Source organism: Thunnus maccoyii, chromosome 14 (assembly GCF_910596095.1).
Source record: "Thunnus maccoyii chromosome 14, fThuMac1.1, whole genome shotgun sequence".
NCBI classification, from domain to species: domain Eukaryota; kingdom Metazoa; phylum Chordata; class Actinopteri; order Scombriformes; family Scombridae; genus Thunnus; species Thunnus maccoyii.
Window position 1 is genome coordinate 10,485,376 of NC_056546.1, and position 23,086 is coordinate 10,508,461.

Sequence of the window (23,086 nt, forward strand, 5' to 3'; positions counted from 1 at the left end):
ATTGCAGCTAGTTTGGAAGCCAATCGTGGTCCAAAATGCAACTTATACAAGTGTGATGTAGGAATTTGAATTCTCCAGTGCACATACACTGAGAATGGACTTTAACTAAACTTTCTTTAAATGGAAAAAACATATCAGACACAAATTATTATTCAAAGCAGAGTAATTTTATGTCTTAAAACACATTTGGAGGCAAATGTCTTTAAAGGGTATGTTCACACTTTTCCCAGTCTGTCTTAAAACAACAGTCAGGTGCCCATATGAACATTGAAAGATGATTTGCTTTCTGTAATCATTCCTCTATACTGGCCATTAAAAGATCCCACCCTAATGTGTTTACAATTTAAGTGATGGAGGACAAAATCCACATTCTTCATTTTGTGCAAAAATGTATTTATGAAATGTATTTCATCTGAAGGTAATATGCCGTCTGAGTAAGTCAAATAAAGTGAATATCTCCCACAGTTACAGTCTTTTTTAGTAAAGTCTTCAACAGACAGTGTTTTCTGTTTCAGCTGCAGTATAAGGATTGTAACAAAGAGGGAATTTGGCACTAAAAGACTAACTTTGAAAGATATTAGATGACTAATTTGGACAGCTGAAGCTTCATATTAGCTTCAAACATTTGACATTTTTGCACAGGAAGGCTGTAGATTTTGTACTTATGAGTGGGCTGCCTTCTTGTGGCAACATAATGTACTGCATCACCCTCCCTCTCACTCTCTTTTTATCTGTTTTTCTACCTTTCCTTCCTCTCACTCCCCCACCCACTCTCAGCCCAGTCCAGCTACCTGTTGCAATCCCTTATTTAATAACCGCCTTATTTCCTATCAAAAACACATCTCTGGGACTCATGACTCAGCCGCTCCAACTGTTCCCTCCTGAGTGTAATATGACACATTGAATGGGGCTGGGCTTGAGTCAGCTTTAAGCGAGACAAGCAGCAACTCCGGAGCATTACATACTCGGGTGGGGCATTTTTTTTATTTGGTATCCACACCCACTGACACTCTGTGCGCAAAGACGCACAAGTCACTGTTGAACCAGACGGACTGCGAAGCATTCTGCCGGTGTTTGTCCTCCTCTCTTCCCCGCTCCACACACTCTGATCGTCGGTCATGTTTCGCTGTGGGATCGCCTACCCCCGCTGCAGGTGGATCGTGCCCCTGCTCCTGCTCTTCGCCATTATTTTTGACATTATCGCCATCGCCGCTACCTCGGGATGGGTCGAGGACGAGGACGCAAAGTCTCACTACGCCAGTATGTGGGACCAGTGCCGGGGCAGGAATGAACACTGGGACTGCAAGTCGCTTATGGAGTTCTGTAAGTGCCAATTACACCACACATGAAACACGATAGGCGGCTCAGAACAATAACACCACAGTGAATGGCATAAAAATAGAGAATTACACGACTTCCTGAAGCTGATAGGATGAGCTGATTTCAGTGTTGTTGTTGGGGTGTAAAATTCAACAGTCACATATTGTAACCTGAAGGACTCGAGCTCTGATAACAAACAGAAACTCCAGGCTGAAGGGAGGAGGGAGGCCTACAGGACTCAGGAAGGCAGGCAGACTGAACTTTGGTCTTCATTGACTTTAACTGGCTCTTTATCACCTCCAGCTCTGAGCAAACACAACAGAAAGAAGGAGGGAGGTTTAACCCAGGTGGTGTCTAACAACCCTTAACAGCCTCTTTAGTAAAAAAAACTTTGAATATTTCCTGATAGGAGAAATATATTTTGAATTAGGGCTGTAACTAACTATTTTCACGATTAATTGATCAGTGATTTGTTCATTAAAACATTAGAAAATGGTCACAACGTCCCAGAGACAAAGGTTACGTCCTCAAATGCCTTATGTTGTCTGCATCTAACAATTATTTTAATGATCGATTAATCTGTGGGTTATTTTCTCGATTAGTTGTTTGGTTGATAAAATGTTGATCACTGTTTCCCAAAGCTCAAGGTGATGTCCTCAAATGTCACACAGTTCACAACCCAAAGATATTCAGTTTACTGTCATACACGACTAAATAAACCAGAAAATATTCACATTTGAGAAGCTGGAATCAGAGAATTTGGACATAAAAAAGCTCAAAACAATAAATCAATTATAGTTTTGATCGACTAATTGATTAATCTGCTCATCATTGCAGCTTTACTTGTCCTACCAAAACCCAAAATATTATATTTACAGTAGGCTAATTCAAGACAACTTTTAGATTATCAAGATAGATGCTGATTAATTTTCTGTCAATCAACTTAACAATTAATCAACTAATAGTTATTGCTTTACTTGAAATGTCTTTTTTTAAAGTCAGGTTTATTTGTTCAGCCCAGTATCACATACAATGTTTCAATGGGCATTATGGTAGGAAGAAACTTTTCAAAGAGAGGTACCTGCTCCTCAATGACCTGCTGTGGTACATTGTAAGAGAAATTCATACACAGAGATGTGGTTGTTATAACTCCACTAATAATATATGTATATATATATATATGTATATATATGTATATATATATGATGTATATATATGTATATATATATGATGTGTATGTTTTTCTTCTCAAACATGATACTACTTTATGTTTTTATCTTACTGCCGCCAATACTGCACTATACCAGTACTACCTTCACTACAGTAACTACTTCTAATACCACTGACAATAATAAAACATCTGACCTCTGTGTGTACTCATAAATGAATCATCAGAGGACTATAATTAAAAGTAGCTTTGAGTTTTAAAATAACCTCATTCTTGCAAAATTGCTCACAGAGTTTAGTCTGTTGGAGTCAGTTTGCTCGCTGGGAGCAAAAATTCTGTAGTTTTTAAACCATAAATCCACAAAACACCTCAGGCCGATTTTTAAATATTTGAAATAGTTTTTGACCTTCAGTACACTCCAGAAAAAGGGGATGAGAAGCAGATTTTAAGATGGCTGACTGGATGTCAGACATGTCAACACAGATACGGCTATTTATAGACAAACTGCTAATGAGTTTCTCCTTCATCACGTAAACTTGCTGACACTCTCTCAGATATGTTGAACAGTAACTCCTGAACAGAACAGACTCACTCTGTTGTTGCACTGATGTTCTCAGGCTCTATTTGTGTTACACACCCACAGTCACCAACAATGAAAGTGTTGTTGCCTTATCAGGTTCTGTGGAAGTCTCCTAGCCCAGCGAATGGCTCACGGCTCCTGTTGGGATCTAAAAACACACGTGTTCTTTGAGGAAATGTGTCTCTACTTCTTAAACTTTAGCTTTTATCAGTCATTTTGACCAGTTTGCACACTGACTGCAGGTTATCTTTCTCTTGCCAAAGGCACACACAGATATCAAAAGTAACTGGTTTATATTCTATAAACAGATGTTCCTGATAGTTGGGAATATTTTAGGGTTCCTTTTAACATTTGCTACAAACTCGGCACTGTTTTCTTAGCTATTGTAAGTCATTACTACATAACCTGAGTGTGAACTTCAAGTCCTGATCAAAGGCTGATTACAGTGAGCCTTTGTTAACATCATACAAGCTCTGGTACATTTATTTATTTTATGTAATAAGATTAACTGTCGGCTATATATCAGTAACAGGATTATAATAGTAATTGTTGTCGGTTACATAAAATCTTCTTATAGTGAAATGACCCATCTTACCTAGATGTTAATTCCAAAATATGAATCTTGTTATTTTTGTGTTTCAGCATTAACATGTGTTCCTGTGTGTTTGTTATTGTTCAAATTACAGCCAAAATGATTAGATAACTGATCGATTAGTCGATCAACTGAGAATTCACTCATGAAATGACCACAATTTTTTGAAATACCAAACATTCTCTGGTTCCAGTTTCTAATTGAAAATTAATCACTTTCAGTTTTGGACTGTCAGTCAGACAAAATAAGACATTTAAAGACATCTTCTGGGGCTCTTAGAATATATGATGGTAGGTCAGTGAGTAGAAACTTGTTTTTTTTTTTTTTTCTGGTCTCATTTGAAGTTTTAGATTTTGTTCTTTTGTGTGAACTGTGCACTGCTACTGTTTGTTATTGTTTGTTTTTCTTCTTAAGTTGAGGGGAGGTCTGTTGTATAAGCTAGTGGCTTCTGTTCCTGTCACATCTTTTATTTTTATTATCTGGATTTTATGCAGTCTAATGTGTGTGCAAATAAAAATAATCTCCTATTTTTTGACATTATGTAGACTTTTTATCAATCAATGAACTGAGAAAATAACCACCGGATTAATTGATAATGAAAACTATTATTATATATTACTATATATTATTATTTATATAAATGTTCAATGTGAACTTATTTGGCAGCAGCTGTAGAGACCCATAAAAGAGACGATTATCAGTGTGAACTAACACAGTTAAACACAGATGGTTTTTTATCTAGTTCCCAGAAGTTAAACTGGAATGAAATGTGCCAAAGATCAGGTCAGTGAGTGTTGAAGACAATAGGCTGCTGTATTTTTTTAGGTATTTTCTGGTCTCATTTGAAGTTTTAGATTTTGTTCTTTGTCCATGCTATGCACTGATGCTGTTCTGGCCGGATCTTCTTTTGACTAAGCAGGACTGACGTAGTTAAACAAAAGACGGACACAGCTGCCAGAAGACTGCTGGCTGGATCTAGGACACATTTTTGCCCTGCAGTTCCTCTGAGCATTTTTGGCTATCGTGACTCAGGCGTAAATACTGGTGGGGATATCATGGTGAACTGAAAACTACAGAAACAAGCACAGATAATGTGTGTGTGTGGGTGAATTGAAGGATGTAGTGAATATTGGCATCAGACCAAACAGACTCCCTTTCATGGTTGCTAGGCCGCTCCCTTTGCTGCAAGCTGCATTTCCAGGAACTGCCATTTCCATTTGAAAAACAGGAATAAACATGTTTAGGCGTGTATCATTAACAAAAAGTATGACAAGTAGATAATCCCAGCTTCAATGTGATGCAATGCTTGAGGGTTGGGCGATATGACGATACATATCGTGAGACAGATGGTAGCGATACCTTTTAATATTTCTGAATGTGCTGTAATTGGTCAATAAGCGTAATGTTGTAAAGTTGAACAGGACTTCTTTGTGGCAACATGGGAGTTTTAGTTTTCTTGCATCATTCTGATGAAATACTTTGATTGGTTAGGTTTTTAATTTCCTGGATTAGCCAAAAACAGACATCCCAGTTTGACTATTTTATCCATAAATAGCTTCTCAATTGATTTTCCTGAAGATTTATTACATTATCATATACAGTATAGGGTTGCAACTAAAGATTATTTTCATTATCAATTAATCTGCTGATTATTTTGTCTACAAAATAGAGAAAAATGTTATAATTTGTTAAAGCTCAAAGAAATGTCTTCAAATATCCTGTTTTGTCTGATCAGCAGTCCAAAATCCAAAGATATAAAGTTTACTATCATGTATGATGGTAGGAACCACTTAATATTTGGCATATTTGAAAAATGACTGACTGACAATTATTTGTTCATCAAAATAGTTGCAGATTCATTTTCTGTCGATCGACTGATCAATTAATCGACTACTCGCCGCCACTCTAAGTAAACAGTATATTGATATCAGAATCCAAATGTTGCTCATTATTACATGAATAAACAAACAAGTCATGAAGCTTAGTAACGCCTCTATCATTGACTTACAGCCAATTGATAAGAAACTGAAAGATTTTCATTTTTCAACAAGCAAGTATTCTACAGTATGAGTAAAAACACAGGCGTGAATGTTCCCAGCATCAAGATCTGCTGGCTGGGCAGGTGTCCCATTAAAATCTTTTCAAGGAAAGCACTGCAGGGTGTCAAGTTGATCCCTGCTGCTTGTATGAAAGCCTTTTTCTAAGAGGTTTGATGGATATTATCCTTGACTGTAAGACCAGGGCTCCTCTAAAATCAAGCTTTCAAAAAACCTCCCCAGTTGTAGAACACATTTGTCAGTGCCACGGCTTTATGCAATGAACGTGGGAGAGTCGGAGCATGTTTCAGTCTGAGTGTTTAGTAACTTGTGGAATTCATAGGGGCACATTGATTAAAAAAAAAAAACCCACAGACAAGAACATGTTGATGTGTTCATGTAGTCAAAGTGTAAAAGTGCAGTTAAATATCTGTAGTTGTGACCAGAAGAAGAAAACAGATGTTAGTAAGAAGTGATATGGACGGGCAGTTGTAGCGCTGTTGAGTGACACACTGGCACACACCCAGAAATGTTAACAATACAATACATTCCCCAACTTAAACCTGAAACACACACACACGGCATGAGAACACAAAACAACAAGCTGTAGTGTACACATTTTGCATGTTAAGTATGCATGTTGAGGAAGGCGTCGGTGTGTGTAAATGGACACCTTAATAAAAAGAAAAATGTAAGGAGGAAATTGACTTTTGCCCCTGGCTCATAGTAACCGAAAGGCCTCCAAGAGATTTGATATGAAGGCAACAAGTGGAGATTATTCCTTTTTTTGTTTTGCTCATAAGCATGAACAACCTGACTGGCTTGTCAGTAAAGTCTGCAGTAGGAATCCAAATGCTCACATGTCCACTTTAAATGGAGTCGATCATTGTTCATTCTTTCAGCTATACCTTTTCTGAATTACAGTATTTTTTAATTCACCACAGTGCGGATGATGAATTATCACTGCGTCACAAAACTACAGAGTGCTCGAATGCTAAGCTAATTATGTTCAGTTACTTTTGAGAGAAAAAAAGCTTCTTACGTTTAAATCTTTAAACAGTTTAAATCTTTCAACAGTCTAGCAAGCTGATTTCTGCCGTTGCAGGATTGCTTTTCAAACTGTTAAGTGGTTTTCATGTATTGCTGGAAGAGTCTTGAGAGTCTTCCAAGCATGCCTGATATCATTCACATGCCATGCTATCTAATCTGGAAGGGATAATTAAAACAGTCAATCACAGAGGCTGCAGTTCCTCACATTATGGTGTTTGTGCAGGGCTGTGCCTTACTGCTGAAGCTCAGAATGAGTCTGGTCTGTGTTTTAACAATCTACTATGAAATAAAGAACAACACTGTGTCGTTAGGGAGCTCGAATGCCTCTTAACATCATAATGGGAGAAAATTTAACCTGTCGAACTAGTTAGGTGTGTGCGTGCATGTTGGAAAAAACGCCTCAGGTTGAGGTGGGTAAGGCACTGCTTTAACACACACACACACAAACATACGGGTGATAATAATTTAGGGTGTGGGCTGAATTGGGTGTGGCAGTGTCTTGTTAATCTTTACATTGGGTTTGGCTGTAATCTTAACACACAGTATATAAAAATGTGAGGATTATCTGCATTACTTGTTGTCTGATCATCATTTTGTAAGTTGAAATTTGACCTGTGCTGGATGTTTCCATGGCGATCAATGCAAAGGGAGGGATTTTTTTACACACAGAACACTTAAAAAAAATGTGTTGCCAAGGCATGAGATGTTTCCTAACAGAGATTATTTTGCACTGTAAACGCTTCCCTATATACAGCGGGAACTTCCCCACTGAAACACAATATCTCACATCTCATATGGTGGTTTGTACAAAGAGTGCTGTACACTTAAAATCTGTCAAGTATTTCATATGGTTTTGAGGCCAAAGATCTAAAACAACATATGGTGGGAAGTTGCCTGTTTTAGCCTGTATCAGTGCTTCACGTTCCTTTATAATTACAGAGGCCTCATCCAGCGAGTGTCACAGAGTGACAAAGAAAGAGAAAGTGTTGTTAAGGGTGTGGCAGGTATGTATGAGTGGTAACTTGTGTCCCTCACTTGATATCACAGAGGTTGTCTACTAACTGGAAGATCGGCGGTTCGATCCCCAGCTCCACCAGCCTGCATGTCGAAGTGTCAAATATCGATATTGACATTGAAGGCTGTGCCATCGGTTTGTGTGTGAGTGTGTGTGTGTTTGTCAATGAGCTTTTGAAACTCCTCCTGATGAGCAGGTTGGCACCTTGCATGGCAGCCTCTGCTATCAGTATATGAATGTGTGTGTGAAAGGATGAATGTTGGCATGTAGTGTAAGGCATTTTGAGTGGTCAGAAGACTAGAAAGGTGCTATATAAATGCAACCTGTTTTACTAACCTTGTGCAATGTGTTCACGGTGTGAGTGTAACAATTAGTAAAGGCCATGCAGACACACCTGTTGCACAATAGATGGCTCATTTAGTTCCAGAGAAAAAGTTTTTCTAACACAGAATGATTATAACCATCAGACAGAAATAATAATATTTTTACAAATATCAGAGTTATAACACATAATACATCATACATAAAATATAATATAACAAGCGTTTTTACAAGAGCAGTGTCACTGTTGTGTAAAACATATTGTGTCTGTTATATTTTTGGAGAGAGAACCATTATTGTTACAGAGGACCAAAAATTATTATTTTTTGTCAGGTTTTTATTAGTGTTTCTGTCTGCTAACTCTTTTTTTTCTGTTTGTGTGTTGGACTTTAGCTTGGGCCCAGGCAGTGGCTGCTCTGATGATCATCGGCCTCCTAATTCTTATCGTCGCCTTCATCATCTCCTGCGTGGCTCTGTGCTGCACACTCAACATCACCCTGCTGCCCTTCATTGGATTGCTGTTGATTGTTGTCGGTAAGATACCCACACACATGCATAAACACGCAGAGACGCTTAAAGCAGCGTCAGGAGGACTTGGCAACAGACCATGAAAGTTACTAGTTTATACTTTTTAGAAGAACAAAGTTTAAAGCAGATCAAGTGCAGGACTTCCAAATCATCATGTTTCAGTTGTACTTCCTTAAAAAATGAAATGAGCTCTTATTACACAAAGAACAGTACTCAACCATAAATAAGTCAGTAACATCAATAAGTAATAATTGCTACTGATAACAAAAACACCTCTGGTGTTACCTGTACAGTTCGTGATATTCCATCCGTAAAGAACGTGTTTACGCCTGCATGTGTAGACTTTAAAACCTGAAAAGTGAATTAACTGCAGTGTCAATGAGCAGCCTCAAGAAATGTCTGGTTGGCTTAGTCCCTATAAATGTTTTCACAGTGAGGATTATCTTTATGCGCCAAGTCATTGTTTCCTGAAGGACACAGGCTGTTCAGTTATTCAAAAGAGAAATAAATTCCATTCACCTTCATTATTATAACCAAACTATCTGCATGGCTAGATACCGCTGGTTGTAAATAGGACTGAGTATTGTTTGCTGCACTGACGCCATTATAATATATGAGTTTCGGTACTGAGGCCAAAATGATACCTTGCTTTGATGAATATAAATATGTTTTTCTACAAAAGAAGCCAAATTTATCAAATGTTAATTGTTATCTAAACATAAGCAGCCAAGAATTTTACATGCAATACAGTACAAAATTGCCAAATTAATATTATAATCAGATAGGACTGCAACTGACGATTATTTTCATTATCATATTAATCTGTTGATTATTTTCTTGATTAGTCAACTAGTCGTTTGGTCTATGAAATGTCAGAAAATGGTGAAAAATGTCAATCACTTATTCCTGAAGCCCAAGATGTCACCTAAAATGTCTTGTTTTGCTCTGTCAGTTAGTTCACAACCCAAAAATATTCAGTTCACTAACATAAGGGACTAAAGAAAACTGAAATTATTCACATTTAAGAAGCTGGAACAAAAGAATTTGGAGGAATTTTTTTTTTTAATGACTCAAAAAGATTGATTATCAAAATAGTTGGTGATTAATTTTTTTGTCGATTGTTGCAGCTCTAAAATCAGTAAATATGATGTTGAAAGGCCAAGTTACAAAATTTTGAATCACACAAGGCATGATGCCAACTTTCAGTACTTTCAATAATAATCCTACAGAAACATTTCAGTCGGCACCAAAAAAAGTATTACTACTGTATGTTCATTTGTGATTCGTTGAGCCAAACCATTAAATTTATTGACTTTACAAGACTATGTGGAAGATAGTTTTGCGTTATGCTGATTTTCATTCATTTAAGTTCATCATTTGTGTTTTGGGAACATGAAATTCCAACAATCTGCGAGGGAGTGTGAGACAGCAGAGGTAGAGGTTAACAGTTCATGTAAAAGCAGAGGAGTAGGAAGGAAGTAGGAGGTGGAAACCAGGACATTCAACATTGTGGCTTTCTTTAGAAGGGATGGACGTTAAGTGGGAGTGATCGATGGATGAAAAACGTAACCTGAACTCCAAAGAAAAAGGGTGATGTATGTGGGATTGACGTAAAAAGTACAGCAGAGAGAGGGAGGGAGGTAGAGAGGGAGTGAAGAAAGTAGAAAGTGAATTACTGCGAAAAAAGGGAAGGTTGGGGATTTTTGGTGTGACAGTACCATGGAAACAGCTGGTTTAGTCTGTTTATCTGACTGACTCACGCCACAGAGAGTCTGAGAACATGGGACAGAGCCAAACATTGTCACACACACCACACACAATTGTATAGCTTTTGATTGCGAAACTGTGAGTTTAAACAGCCACTTATAATTTAGTTCTATTATCGCTACCCTTACAGTAGCTCTCCTTACTGATTCATCGTAACAGCACAGCAGTTAGTAGTTGAAAACAATACTCATGTGTTTGATCTGTGGCTCATATGAATCACCTTGTACCCCACCTATGTTAATTTGATATGTGCAGTACTATGCTTTTACCAAAAAAAGTATATTTTTATTTCCCCGTAAGTAGCCTTAAGAATAGAAAAATCAAATTATCCCCAAAATCATTTATATTATGTATCAGCTTAGTCCAGCTCAAACCCAAGACTTTATGTTTTAATGGCCAAAGCAATCTTTTTAGAGTTAACATACAATAATGCTCCAACTAATGATTATTTGCATCAGTGATCTGCCGAGGATTTTCTTAGTTTATTAATCTTTGGGTACAGAAAATGTTAAATGTCCATCTCAAGTTTCCAGAGCCCAATGTGATGTGAAAACCAAATATATTCAATTTAAAACAAGGAAGAATTCACATTTTAGTGGATAGAACCTGAAAATTTTACGCACTTTTGTTTAAGAAATTACTTAAATGAGTAGTCGATTATCAATATTGCTGCCAATTACCTTTCTGAAGATCCACAAATCAAGCAAGTTTCAGCTTTAAGATATAGCATTAATATATAACAAGAAGAGCTGACCACTAATCACTAGTGAGATCCACAGCTCGGTATTTTTTGTGGCCTTTCAAATATTTAAGTGATTAAAAAGAAGGAAAAATCTAGAAGTGTTTTTGCTAAAAAGGTGCTCTTGGAGTCAACAGCCGAGACAACTGCAAACAAGAGTGAAAAATCTAAGGCACTCTGAGTCTTGAGTATAATAAAAAGCCTTTAATATTACACGGCTGACATCACCGTGTTTCGGCTGAAACAATAAAGACACTTATGTTGATGCATACCTCTCTCAGGTACATTTAAGTCTCAGCAGGTTGCTTTTCATATACTTATAATTAACTGTGAGGAATGGTTACCTGGCAGGCAGGAAAATGCAATCAATAGTTTTAAACTATATGGTCTACTTTGAAATGTAACAAACTTTTTCTAATGTAATAAAACAGAAATTTTAAAGGGAGTCTTTACAGTTAAGTTGTGAGTCGATGATTAGTACAACAGTTGGGGTTGGGATGAAGTATCGCACCTTATTCACCGCCTGCCCTGCCTTTGCTTGAAGGCGTTAAGAGCTATGCAAAGTCATTCTTAAATGATTGTTCCAGCAAAGTGAATCACGGGAAAAGTCAATGCCACACCTTTCTCGAGAATAACTGTATAGAAACTGTGACAGGCGTCATTCAGAGCAGATCTGGTCTCTGTCTGAAAATACTGACTCATCCGATGTCACAGATGTTGATATGCTGATGCAACTCTTACACACTCATGTGAAGGTATTTTCTTCACCCTGATGTTAATGCCGGAGTAGCTTATTTTTCCTACTGGGTGCATAACTGTAAGTTTTTTGTTTGTTTGTTTTTTCTTCGTTTCCTTGTTTTGTCTAATCGTGTGTCGTATCGACTGACTTTTCTATCACTGTTTAGATTTGGGAATCAAACTGTTCAGAGCGCACTGATGAAATACTTATCTGTGTTTCTTAACGTCAATCACTTTTTGGCTCTTTCTCTCTATTGTGATTGGCAATAATTCAATACATCAATTTGTCATCTTTCAAGCTGACTATTACTTAAAAACTTATTTTGATAAACAGATACAGAAAATTGTTACAGATCTATGAAATTGGAGAATAAATTATCAAATGTATTAACAAGTTACCATTATCACACTTTGCCACAAATTTGTTGTACAATTAAATGCAATTAACCTACATTTTTTGCAATTGTTACACAGAGCATCATATACAGTACATACATTTTAATGTAAAATTATATGTAAACATCTTCTATACTGTTCATTGTCCACTAAGTAGTACAGTAAGTACAACTTTAACTTTGAGTATTATTTATTTAGTCATGAATATTTACAGTGTGGAGATAATATAATGTGGAGAAATACTTAAGTTTTCAGGGCTTTTAAATTTCTCCCGTGTTGACGGCTGCTGCAACAAAATGAACGTAAAGCAAAGTCTGTCGTTTCGCAACTCTCTTTCCTTGCTCACTGAGCTGTGCAAAGAAGTGTGTTCTTAACTTTTCTCATCTTTCTCTCTCTGCAGTGATCCTCCAGATCATCGCTCTAATCATCTACCCCGTCAAGTTCAACGAGCTGATCTTCGAGGGTCACTATTACTACACCTGGGCTTACGGCTTTGGCTGGGGCGCCACCATCGTCTGCATCGGCTGTGCCGTCCTCTTCTGCTGCCTGCCACGCTACGAGGATGAGCTGACCGGCCTGGCCAAGACCAAATACATCTATTCCTCCGCTTAAAGACAAAACTACACACCCACCTAGGGCTGGGCGATATGGACAGAACCAAATATCAAATACCTTGATATCGATGCTACAACAATATTCTAAGGATGACTATTGGTGCTTTCGCAACATATTTACGCAATGAGATTTTTGATAAATAATCAACAGTAATGTAGAAAAAAGTAGGTAAAGACAAATAATAGAACAGTCTGGTAGGTTCAGAAAATTACATAATTTTACTGTAATGCAGCCTTTAAAACCAGGAAAAGACACTTATGCCATATCATGATATTACGATATCCAAAATCTAAGACGATTTCTAGTCTCATATCACAATATTGATATAATATCAATTTATTGCCCAGCCCTACACCTACCCAGTTACAGCCATTCCCACTTTTCACTCTGAGCTGGATCTGTGCTGGCCATTGAACATTTTGACACTTTACCATTTCACCAAAGATCCATGATGGCCCCTCCTCTACCATTCAAGAGTGAAGTTAGAAGCAAAGGGCGATGCTTCCTGGAAGTGGACTGTGATTGGAGGTCACGTCAGCTTAAATGTAAAGACCTCTATTTTAGATAAAGTCATAAAAAAAAAAATCATATTCTTCATATTCCTGATTTTATCTGTACTTGTACCTGTACTTCTCAATGCAAGATCACCCAAGTGCACTTAACCTAAGGGATGTCATCATATTTAAGGCATTGCTTTATCTTACTGTAGATCTCATTAAGCCTCATTTGCTGTAAAAGCAGTCCAGAGTAAAATCTTTGCACAGGATGCAAAAGGAATCACTAATCATGGTTTTATTTAGTCCTGTGTGTTATAATTAGTTTTTGAATCCTTCAATATGTGTCTTTCATTCTGCGTGTTGTTGCTGTTTATAATGTAAACATTAGGCTGGATTCAGAATCTGAATGTAATCTCTACACATGGGAATGAACATCTAGTTTAATGGTCGTGTTTGCACCTTTTTTATGCATTTTTTTTTGATAATTCTTATCTGCTGTTTGCCTCCAGACTTTTTTATTTACTTATTACCAAAGGGGTATAACTGTGGGAGTTTGCTGTGCTGTCGTTGTATTTTTTTCTGAACACTACTAATAATACACTTTAACAAGTAGACACAGCGTTGTGATGTTTGATATGATATTAAGGAAGAAGACATGTTTGAATTCCCTGATTTGGCTGCAACTGTTGTTTCTCCATCACTCTAAACTAAAAGCTAATCTTGATTAATTTCTGTTGCAGCAGATTTATAAAACAGTCCCAATTTAATAAATATTCACTTCTAGAGAATTGAGAACTGGCTAAAATAGCAAAAACAATAGATGTGCAACAATCTTCTGTGGAAAAATCTATCCTCACAAGAATATTTCAACATTTTTTAAACAGTCTAAACTCATGTGAACTGCCTTGTTTAATTAAGTCACGTGTTGACATGTTGGTTTAAAGGGAACATTATAAAGTCAGAAGTTCATTATGTGCATTCCAAGTGTTAAAGTCAGTGCCTCTTAGAGAAAGCATTCAGTGTGTAGTTTAGATTAACTGGAATAATTGTTTCTTTTAGTGTTTTTTACACATGACTGGATGCTTGGATATCAAAGAAGAAGGAAGGGAAAATCTATATATATTCTTGGCAATCTAAGTGACCAAGAGTTTCAATGATGATCCTTTGGTTAACCACCTTCTGGTTTGATGATACACTGTACAATCCTCTGATATACTCTGTGTAACACTCGTGCCTTACCTTCTTCAGTGTTGTGTTGTTGGTCTTTGAATGTCCCACGAAACTGCGCCATCTGGTTTTACTGACTCACACTTAATCTCACACATCAGTCAGATTTCCGATCATGCCAGGATTTGTGCTCAAACAAGTTAGTTTTATAACATGAGAGAGTAGTGTGGAAAGATCAGACCACTGAAGGAAATAAAAGATTTATCTTAGATTAGTAGTCAAATATATTAGTCAAAGAACAGGACAACTCTTGTGGTGTTGTTTCCTCGTGTGTCGATACTGATTTTCAAACAGCGCTGTCATTTTTTAAATTCCTTGTAGGTTTAATTTGCATAATCAAGCTGCTTCTTTAGATGTGGTGGAAATACAAACAGGAATGCACAACAGGGACAAGCTCAGTTCCTGAGACTAGTTCCTAGAACCTTTTGGTAGAAAGAGGGCTAAAGTCTACAACCCAATTCATGTAAGAATGTGGCTTTTATCATGAAACTTTGAGGACCCAAGTTGTTGAGACAACAAATTGATTCATGAATAATACTAAACAAAACCTAAAACAATAACACACTATAACTATAATTGAAAAGATGATATAATTTTATAATTTGGTGGATGTTTTATCTGAGAATCAGGACAGATTCGTGCAGGTTTACACTCAAAAAACCTGCCCCCAGCTGTCTTCAGGGTGAGGTGATGAAAATGTTACTGATAAGCATGAAGCTGTTTGCAACATAATTTTTTCCAGTCATTGTTAGTCACTGTATGGGTATAAACTGTTTTACAGAGAATGTCTTATTAACATTCATCCACTTCTGGATGTCACCTAGATGTTTTTCTGCTGTAGTATGAATTGATTATTTTTGGTCGGCTGTGTATTTTTATGCAATAAAGAGTTTCCTTGATGAAGATGTTACCTTTTTTAGACTAATTCTTAAAACATCCATGACCCCAAAAATCATGGATGTCGAATTAACATGTTTATGTTTTGAGGGATAAAGCAGGTTAGAGAGGAACAGGAAGCTACTGTAGAACAAAGACACACAAGGAGAAGAGCGTGTGTGTGTATGTGCATATATAATGTATCAAATATTTTATGATATCTGTCTCCAGTTTAGTTTCTCAAGGGCCATTGCAGACAAACAGCAATAAAAATATCATATAAACGACCAAAATGTACTTAAACATCAAAACTGATCCAAATCGACATACAAGTTTGAGTTTTTGGAGTGTCCCTGTCTTCCTGGCTGTACTCACACACCTGCACATACACACAAATGCAGCCACACAAACACAGAGGAACAAAGCTGATAAACAACACATAGATCCACAGAGGTGAGTCATGAATTATGACATGCACACACCCAGAGAGCCCCACCCTGAGACCGACGAGAGTGAAATCAAACTTTGCCCAGCATGTCCTGACAGCTCTGGTTTCCCTGAGAAAGGGTTGGAGAGAAAAAGAGAGTGGATAAATAAGGGAAGGGAAAGAGAAAACATGACATGAGGGTGAGAAATACAGGGAGGGATAGACGAGAAACAGTAAGAGACTGCTGGAGGGAGAGAGAGAGAAGAAGCTGGTAGTTTAAAGAGGAAAATAAAACAAGCAAGAACAAGATAAACACTGAAGCAACAAGAGAAAGAATGTAAAATAATGCAGATCTAAGAGAACATTTAAATACTTGGAGTCTCTAAACTAACTCACTGTGCTTGCTCTCCCATCGTACATACTCTTTTAACAGTGTGGAAAACTGCCCCTCCAGTGCTCTCTGTGTCGATTGAAATGTTCGAGTGTGTTGCACCTCAAGCCACAATACAGGATACAATATCTCCCTCTATTAGACACTTGAGCCAAAAGCAAATAAACCCCCTAAAAAAACTAAACAAAAAAAAGGCCAACAACCGAGGGAGACATATTCTGCAAACCCAATTCAGTTCAGACTGCACATAAAACTCAAAAAAGGTGATATTTATTTATTAATTTATCTATTGCTTATGTAGGCAGTGGACTAATGTTATTAACTTCTGCTCTGTTTGATATTGATCCATCTTTTTGCTCTGTTTCATTGACTCATATTTGGGATCTTAATGATTATATCGGGACAGGGACTCTACAAAGGTGGGTTATGACTAAATATGTGTCAGACGGTTTTGTCCTATAGCGTTTTCCCTTTAAAGGGGATTAAAAATGAGAAAGAAAATACTTTTCTTTATGGTTTTCAATGTTTGTATTCTATTGTCGTCAATAAAAACAAACAAAAAAAAACTTATAACTAAACATCAGACAACCAAAAATGAAAAAAACAACAACTCAACTATTAAAACATAGTATCAATCTATTACTATACCTGTAACAATCAAACAGCAAAGCAAACACTTCTCCCAGATATCTAGATGACAGCAAGAGGAGCAGAAACTAGCAGACACCAACAGCACCCACAAGTGGATCTTGGAGAGAGCAACAGTCATTAATTAGTTAATTTCTTTTCTGTTTTTTCTTGTATTTGTTGTTGTGAGGGGACTTTCTTTAGACTCTGAAAGTAATTGTGCTGTTAATGGAATTATATGGTTACTTTTTCCATAAACATACAGTGCTGTAAAGGTCGGTAAGGTTGAGTAAGTGTTGTCGTTCAGCTTTACGGGCGTTGCTGTTAATCAGAGTTTTTAAGTGTTCAGGGTTTTTTAATGATTGTTGCTTCTAGAATAAATCAAGATTACATTTTAGTTTTCATTTCTCATTTTAGTGACACTACTCATGTGAAATTAGGGCTGCAACTAACAATTGTTTTTTTTAGTGTTGATTAATCTGTCAATTATTTTCTCTCAATAATCAATTGTTTGATCTATAAAATGTCAGAAAAAGGGCAATCACAATTTCTAAAGCTTGATGTAATGTCCTCAGATTGCTTGTTTGTCAGACCAACAGTCAAAGTATTTAATCTTATATCATAAAAGACAAAGATAAGCAGCAAATCTTACAGTAAAAAAACTGTAAATAGAGTATGTTTGAAATTATTGCCGAAAAGCAACTGAAAACAATCAATTGATTATCAGAATAGTTGCTGATTCATTTTCCTATAATTAATTATCATTTCAGCTGTATGTAAAATGTGTCTTTTTTGTTTTCAGCCTGATGTTGGAAATGCTTGTCAGTGTGAAATACTCGGTTGCTTCTCTGGAATTTCTACAAGAGATGTTTCAATCTCCAATATTGATTGTTAAAGCCACTGAAAAAGTAAAACACAGCATTTGAAGGAAGAGAGAATCTGTAAGTTTAAGACACAGGAGGGACCACCTACAGTTTGTACTGGAGTCAATGAGAGATGGACAGCGTTTTCTCTATCAATCAAAGGTTTAGATCCCAAACTATAACTCATATGGGAAATATATTTACATTTTGAGACAAAGGAGGCTTGTGACAACATTTTGAAGTATGATATGTGCTTGAAGAGTTAAAACTGTGGGAATGAGACATGTTTAGGCTTTTTTATCTGCTGTCTGTTTCAGTCTGTACCTGATGACATCACACACAGATAAGATGTTGTAAAAGCCCTCACTTTGGAATTAAATTGCTCTAAAAGTACAAAAGGTATCACAACACAGAATACAACTTTGAATATTGAAAGTTTGCTGAACATTTTAAAGTTTGAACAGATATTTGGCCCCCTAACGAAAGCTGAAGCGTCCCCTTTTATAGATTACATCAAATCTTTTACATGACTATCCATAAATCTACAGTACATAACAATGTAAACACAAGACTCACATAAATCCCAATGAATATGACATTGTAACATTTTATAAATTTACAAGATGAATAAAACCTACTGACCCGACAGATTTGTCTAATTTAACAGCACTTTGCTTGAACCATTAATTAAGCAGGTCACTGTGTACTGTGTGTGGAGTTATTATCATTAAACTAAAAAAACTAGGAAGGAAATAAAATAAAATGTAAAATAAATTGAACAAAACAAAAAAACAAACACTAGTATATTAAGAATATAAACCCAGTACAACAATAATAATGATAATATTTTACTGACTGTTCCCAATCGTTTAATAAAAAGTGAAATGTAAGAAGGTATGTGAGTGCTCACCTGTTTGTTTTTTCAGTGTGTCTGTACAACATTGACGGAATAATAAACTGAGCTGAAAAAACTGGCCCAAGGCTGATATAGAGTAACATAAAATATATATGATATATGGTCAAAATAGCATTGATTCAAGTATTCAGTCATCTGTCTTTCATGTCCTCTTATTGGACATGATAAGAGGACAATATGAGACAATATTGGGACAATATGAGAAAATAGCCACCTCCATATTACAGTGTGATTATCACCATCCTATGTTTAGATGGTTGAATGTTTGCTTTTTATTTATGTGTTTCTACATAAATGCCACTAGGGGTCAGGCTTGTTCAGTAAATAAGCTGTTGTGACTCTTTCATCTTCCACCTCTCCAAACCACATTGCTCTCTCTTTCTCTCTCCAGGGTAACTTAAGTTTTTAGATGTTTCTGTCCAGTTGTGGCTCCCCTCCCCCCCCCCCCAAAAAAAATTATGAATGACAATTAAAACAATGTGAACTTAATGTCATCCTTTAACCTCCCCACACATACACACAAAGCTGTGTCAAGTGATTTTAAGTGGGGGTTGGTTTCGATCCGCCTTCGCAGGTGCTTTCCACTGAGAAGAAGAGCCAGAAGAGCATTGAGATGTTCCCCTTCACAGTTCTCCTCAGGGTTCTCCCCGCTGTTCTGCCACCTCATACCAGGATGGGGCCCCGAGGCTTTTGGGGCTCTGATGGAACGATCTGGGTTCAGAAGTCACTCTGAGGGACTGGCCACACTGTCAGAACACAAGAGACGTATGACTCTGGAGGACATATATAGGTAAGTATTCTGAGGCTTATAGATTAATGTAAAATACCTGGTAGTAGATATCCATGTAAATGACCAATATGTCCGTAATGATCATAAACAGAAATAGTATCCACCTGTTGTGCTGTGCCTTTTTTTAAAAAGAAGATGGCAGTATACTGCACCAATGTAAGATATTATAAAAATCAAATAGATATTAAGTAGACTAAAGCAATTTATCAAAAGCTTAGTAACATTTTTTAGTTGTTTTTGATACTACACAGTAAAGAAAGAGACAGGAAAAACAGGGGGAGGATAGAGGAAGACATGACGAACATCCCATGCTTCATTCAAGCAAAGGTGCAACTTTTTTGGATACATGTGCTGTGTAAAGAGGTATGACAGCCACTCATGAACCAAAGTCACTTTTTTTTTTTTTTCTCTTAACCACAGTTGTAGTGTCAATGACTCAGGCTCCTCTTTTAGCATGTTTGTGAACATCTTGCTGCAACCTCTACTTCCTTTCCTTGAGAATGGAGTCATGTTACATCTATGTAAAAGAGGAAGGGCCCTCTTTGCAGACTCTCTAGCAGGCAATGCATATCAAGAACATTTTGTTTTTTTATCTTAGTAACACTTTACTTTAAGTCTCCCCTATTTAGCATTTATAAGCAGTATACAACAATTTAATAAATGGTGTGTAACACATTATAATGTAGTTGTTTGCAGATATAAGGGTTTGTTAATGTATTTGTCAACAACCAGAACTCTGGAGGCTGGTGTATAATGGAGATGATGAATGACAACATGGTAAAATACAGTTGAAATGATATAAAATATGTCTTCACACGCCTTATAATTATAGTTATAATTGCTGACAAATATATTAATAAACACTTAAAATGTCCTGGCTTATAACTACATTATAATGTATAGAAACCATTTATTAAATGTTTGTGTATGGCTTATAAATGCTTAATAGGTTAAAATAAAGTGTTCCATATCAACAAAAGCACAATATTGTGTAAAAACAGGTCGACGTATCAACATAGATTTTATGTTTTGACAGCTTTCTTACTATGGGATCAAAGTATACATCAATGTCCAGCTTTTAAAATGTTGTAACTGTTGTTAAGTTGTTAAACGTAGCTTGACAATAAGTTAGAATTCTTCTTTCAAATTAGTCTTGTTAATTAAAAAATAATAACCTACATTTGCACACTTTCGCTATTACTTCAGTGGACTTAAGTGTGAATTCAACTTTATTTACTCTTGTGGTGAAACTGGTGAGTTCTTAAGAAAGTCCTTCAGACTCGGAAACAACGGGTCTTTTTTTCCACATGAGACATTTTGACATGTCACAGTAGGAAAATCACAGGTGTAAACAATACAACTAATGATGGCTGAATTCCACTTAGCCACTTCAGTTTCGAGTTCCTGGTATTGTGCATATTGGCTCACTGTTACGGCTTCCTGGGGCACTTCAATAGAACAGAGACATTGTTAAAGTGATTAGTAACACCTGTGCTTTTCCTATTATGACGAGTTAAAACGTCTTCTGTGAAAAAGGTCATTTCAGTGGTGATTTTGTTGTTTTTTTTACTCTCCTCAGCACGTATTGGGTCTGACCTTCTCATGTAGTGTGGTGAGACATTTGGACAGTGAGGAATTTAGTGGATTGCTCATGTTATATCACCTGGTGATTCGGAACAACAGGGTGTCTATTCTGGGGTTTTCCATGTGCAGATGACGCTTATGTTTTGCTTTCATCTCTTTCACAACCAGCTACAATTGATTATCCCAACCTGTGACTCATCCGACATGTGAGGATGAAGTTTGGAGAGTTATATCATCAACATCATTTATTAGCCTCTACACTAGTTGGAAATAAAGCATCATAACTATTTAAAAGTGTCCAAAGACCTCTGCAGATGCTGGAGACAGCTGTGGTTAATTGGAAAAATTAGTGAAATTAGTTAACAGAGATATTAGGATATTGTATATCCATTCCATTTAACATATTGGCTAAAGGCCACTTTAAAAGGCACGGCTGATTCAGTGAGCTCATTCTTCATGAATCAACACCATCAGGTGATTATTAGAGTTTCTGTTCCCTGCATGAGTAGGTAGGAAAGGAGCTGTGGTTTCCAGTGTCTGGGCACAACACAGACAAATGACTCCTTCCACAGGGAAGAGAAAAGAAAATAGAAAGTGATGAGCGAAACAGCACATGGGGTTAGTACGTTTTAGTAGGATAATAACAGGTAGATGAGATAAAACGTTCTACCTTGACAGCAGTAAATCTGGATATTTGGTTACAGTGAGAATAGAGATAAAAGTTTTACATCTGATGTACTTCACAGCTAAGTCAGCCTTCCTCCCGTTTCCTTTTGTATATCATTCTCAAAGATTAGATTCTTGGTAAATCCACTTTGACACACTTTGAGTCTGGCCAGATTATACTTGTTTTTTCAATAATCCCACAGTCATATTATGTGAAATGTGATACTAGGAAAGCCAGGGTGGTCTGTCTGATGGTAACATTTTGAATTAATGCAGCATTATTCAGTTTGATTAATCAATTTAAACATTCATATAAGTTATTAATCAAGCAAAAATACCAAATATTTGCAGGTTTTAGATTCTCAGATGGGAGGATTTGCTGCTTTTGTCAATTTCATATCATAGTAAAGTAAACATTCTGAAATTTTACAGACTAAACAAGTAATTACTTATTTGAAAAACACTGAGAATAGTCATTTGTTTCAGTCTTCAACTGAATAATTTGCAAAATATGTTAGTATAGACACAAACAAGGACTAGAAGTATAAATATATACTGAAGCTATATTTCTGTTTCTCTATCACACACACACACACACACACACACACACACACACACACACACACACACACACCTTACACTTATCAAACACAAAGGTATTTTGGTATTTTCCCATTCATACCACCTAGATGCATCATGTCTTAATGATGTCTCACACTATCACGCTTTTACATGCAACAGCAGCAAGTAAAATGTGACAGTTGGGAGCAAAGTGCGCACTTTTCTAACCTCTATATTGGTTAAACCACAGTAAAACAGTTGCTGCACTTCGCCTCATACGATTGGCACCGTCACCAATAATACACCTTGTTAACCACCTATATGTGCGCTTGTGATTCGTCAAGAGCTCCATTGTTTCAACTACCCTGACAGTCACAGATAGACTGGGTACTGGATGTTGTAAAGTATATTTCCTCATGATTGGTTGATGATTGATGAATTACGGTCATATTACAGCTTTGCTCAGGTACATTGCCATTAGCTATAGAAACAGGAAGGTTTAGTGGTCACCCTGAGGAAACCCTGAAGTAGGTGAGGTTGAAACTCCATATTTACATTTATTTATTGACATTTATCAACAGAAAAAAGAACTGTAAATGAGACAGAGTTAACCTAAAAAGCTAAATTTCATATGTCGTCCCTGGACAGATGTTGAAAAAGCAATAGAAAATTAGAATAAATATGTTTTAGATGATGTTTGGAATATGTTTAATATCTTATTATATCATGATTTAAGGGTTCACTCTTTGGTAACATGTCCTTAATTTCTGATGAGTTCTTCTTATTGGCTGCTTAT

At 36.6% G+C, this 23,086-nt stretch overlaps 1 protein-coding gene across 1 annotated transcript; it reads left to right on the plus strand.

The window, feature by feature from the left end:
- The first annotated feature begins 798 nt into the window (after window positions 1–798).
- Window positions 799–13,029, plus strand: LOC121911307 (p53 apoptosis effector related to pmp22). Its single transcript, XM_042432656.1, has 3 exons — window positions 799–1,323; window positions 8,476–8,616; window positions 12,651–13,029. Exons 1-3 carry the CDS (start codon window positions 1,119–1,121, stop codon window positions 12,860–12,862), a joined length of 558 nt encoding a protein of 185 aa, XP_042288590.1. The 5' UTR covers window positions 799–1,118; the 3' UTR covers window positions 12,863–13,029.
- The last annotated feature ends 10,057 nt before the right edge of the window (window positions 13,030–23,086 follow it).

Coding starts and splice junctions, on each gene's coding strand:
- LOC121911307 (XM_042432656.1), top strand. CDS start 1,119: ATGTTTCGCTGTGGGATCGCCTACCCCCGCTGCAGGTGGATCGTGCCC. Junction 1,324..8,475: donor CAAGTCGCTTATGGAGTTCT/GTAAGTGCCAAT, acceptor GTTGGACTTTAG/CTTGGGCCCAGGCAGTGGCT. Junction 8,617..12,650: donor ATTGCTGTTGATTGTTGTCG/GTAAGATACCCA, acceptor CTCTCTCTGCAG/TGATCCTCCAGATCATCGCT.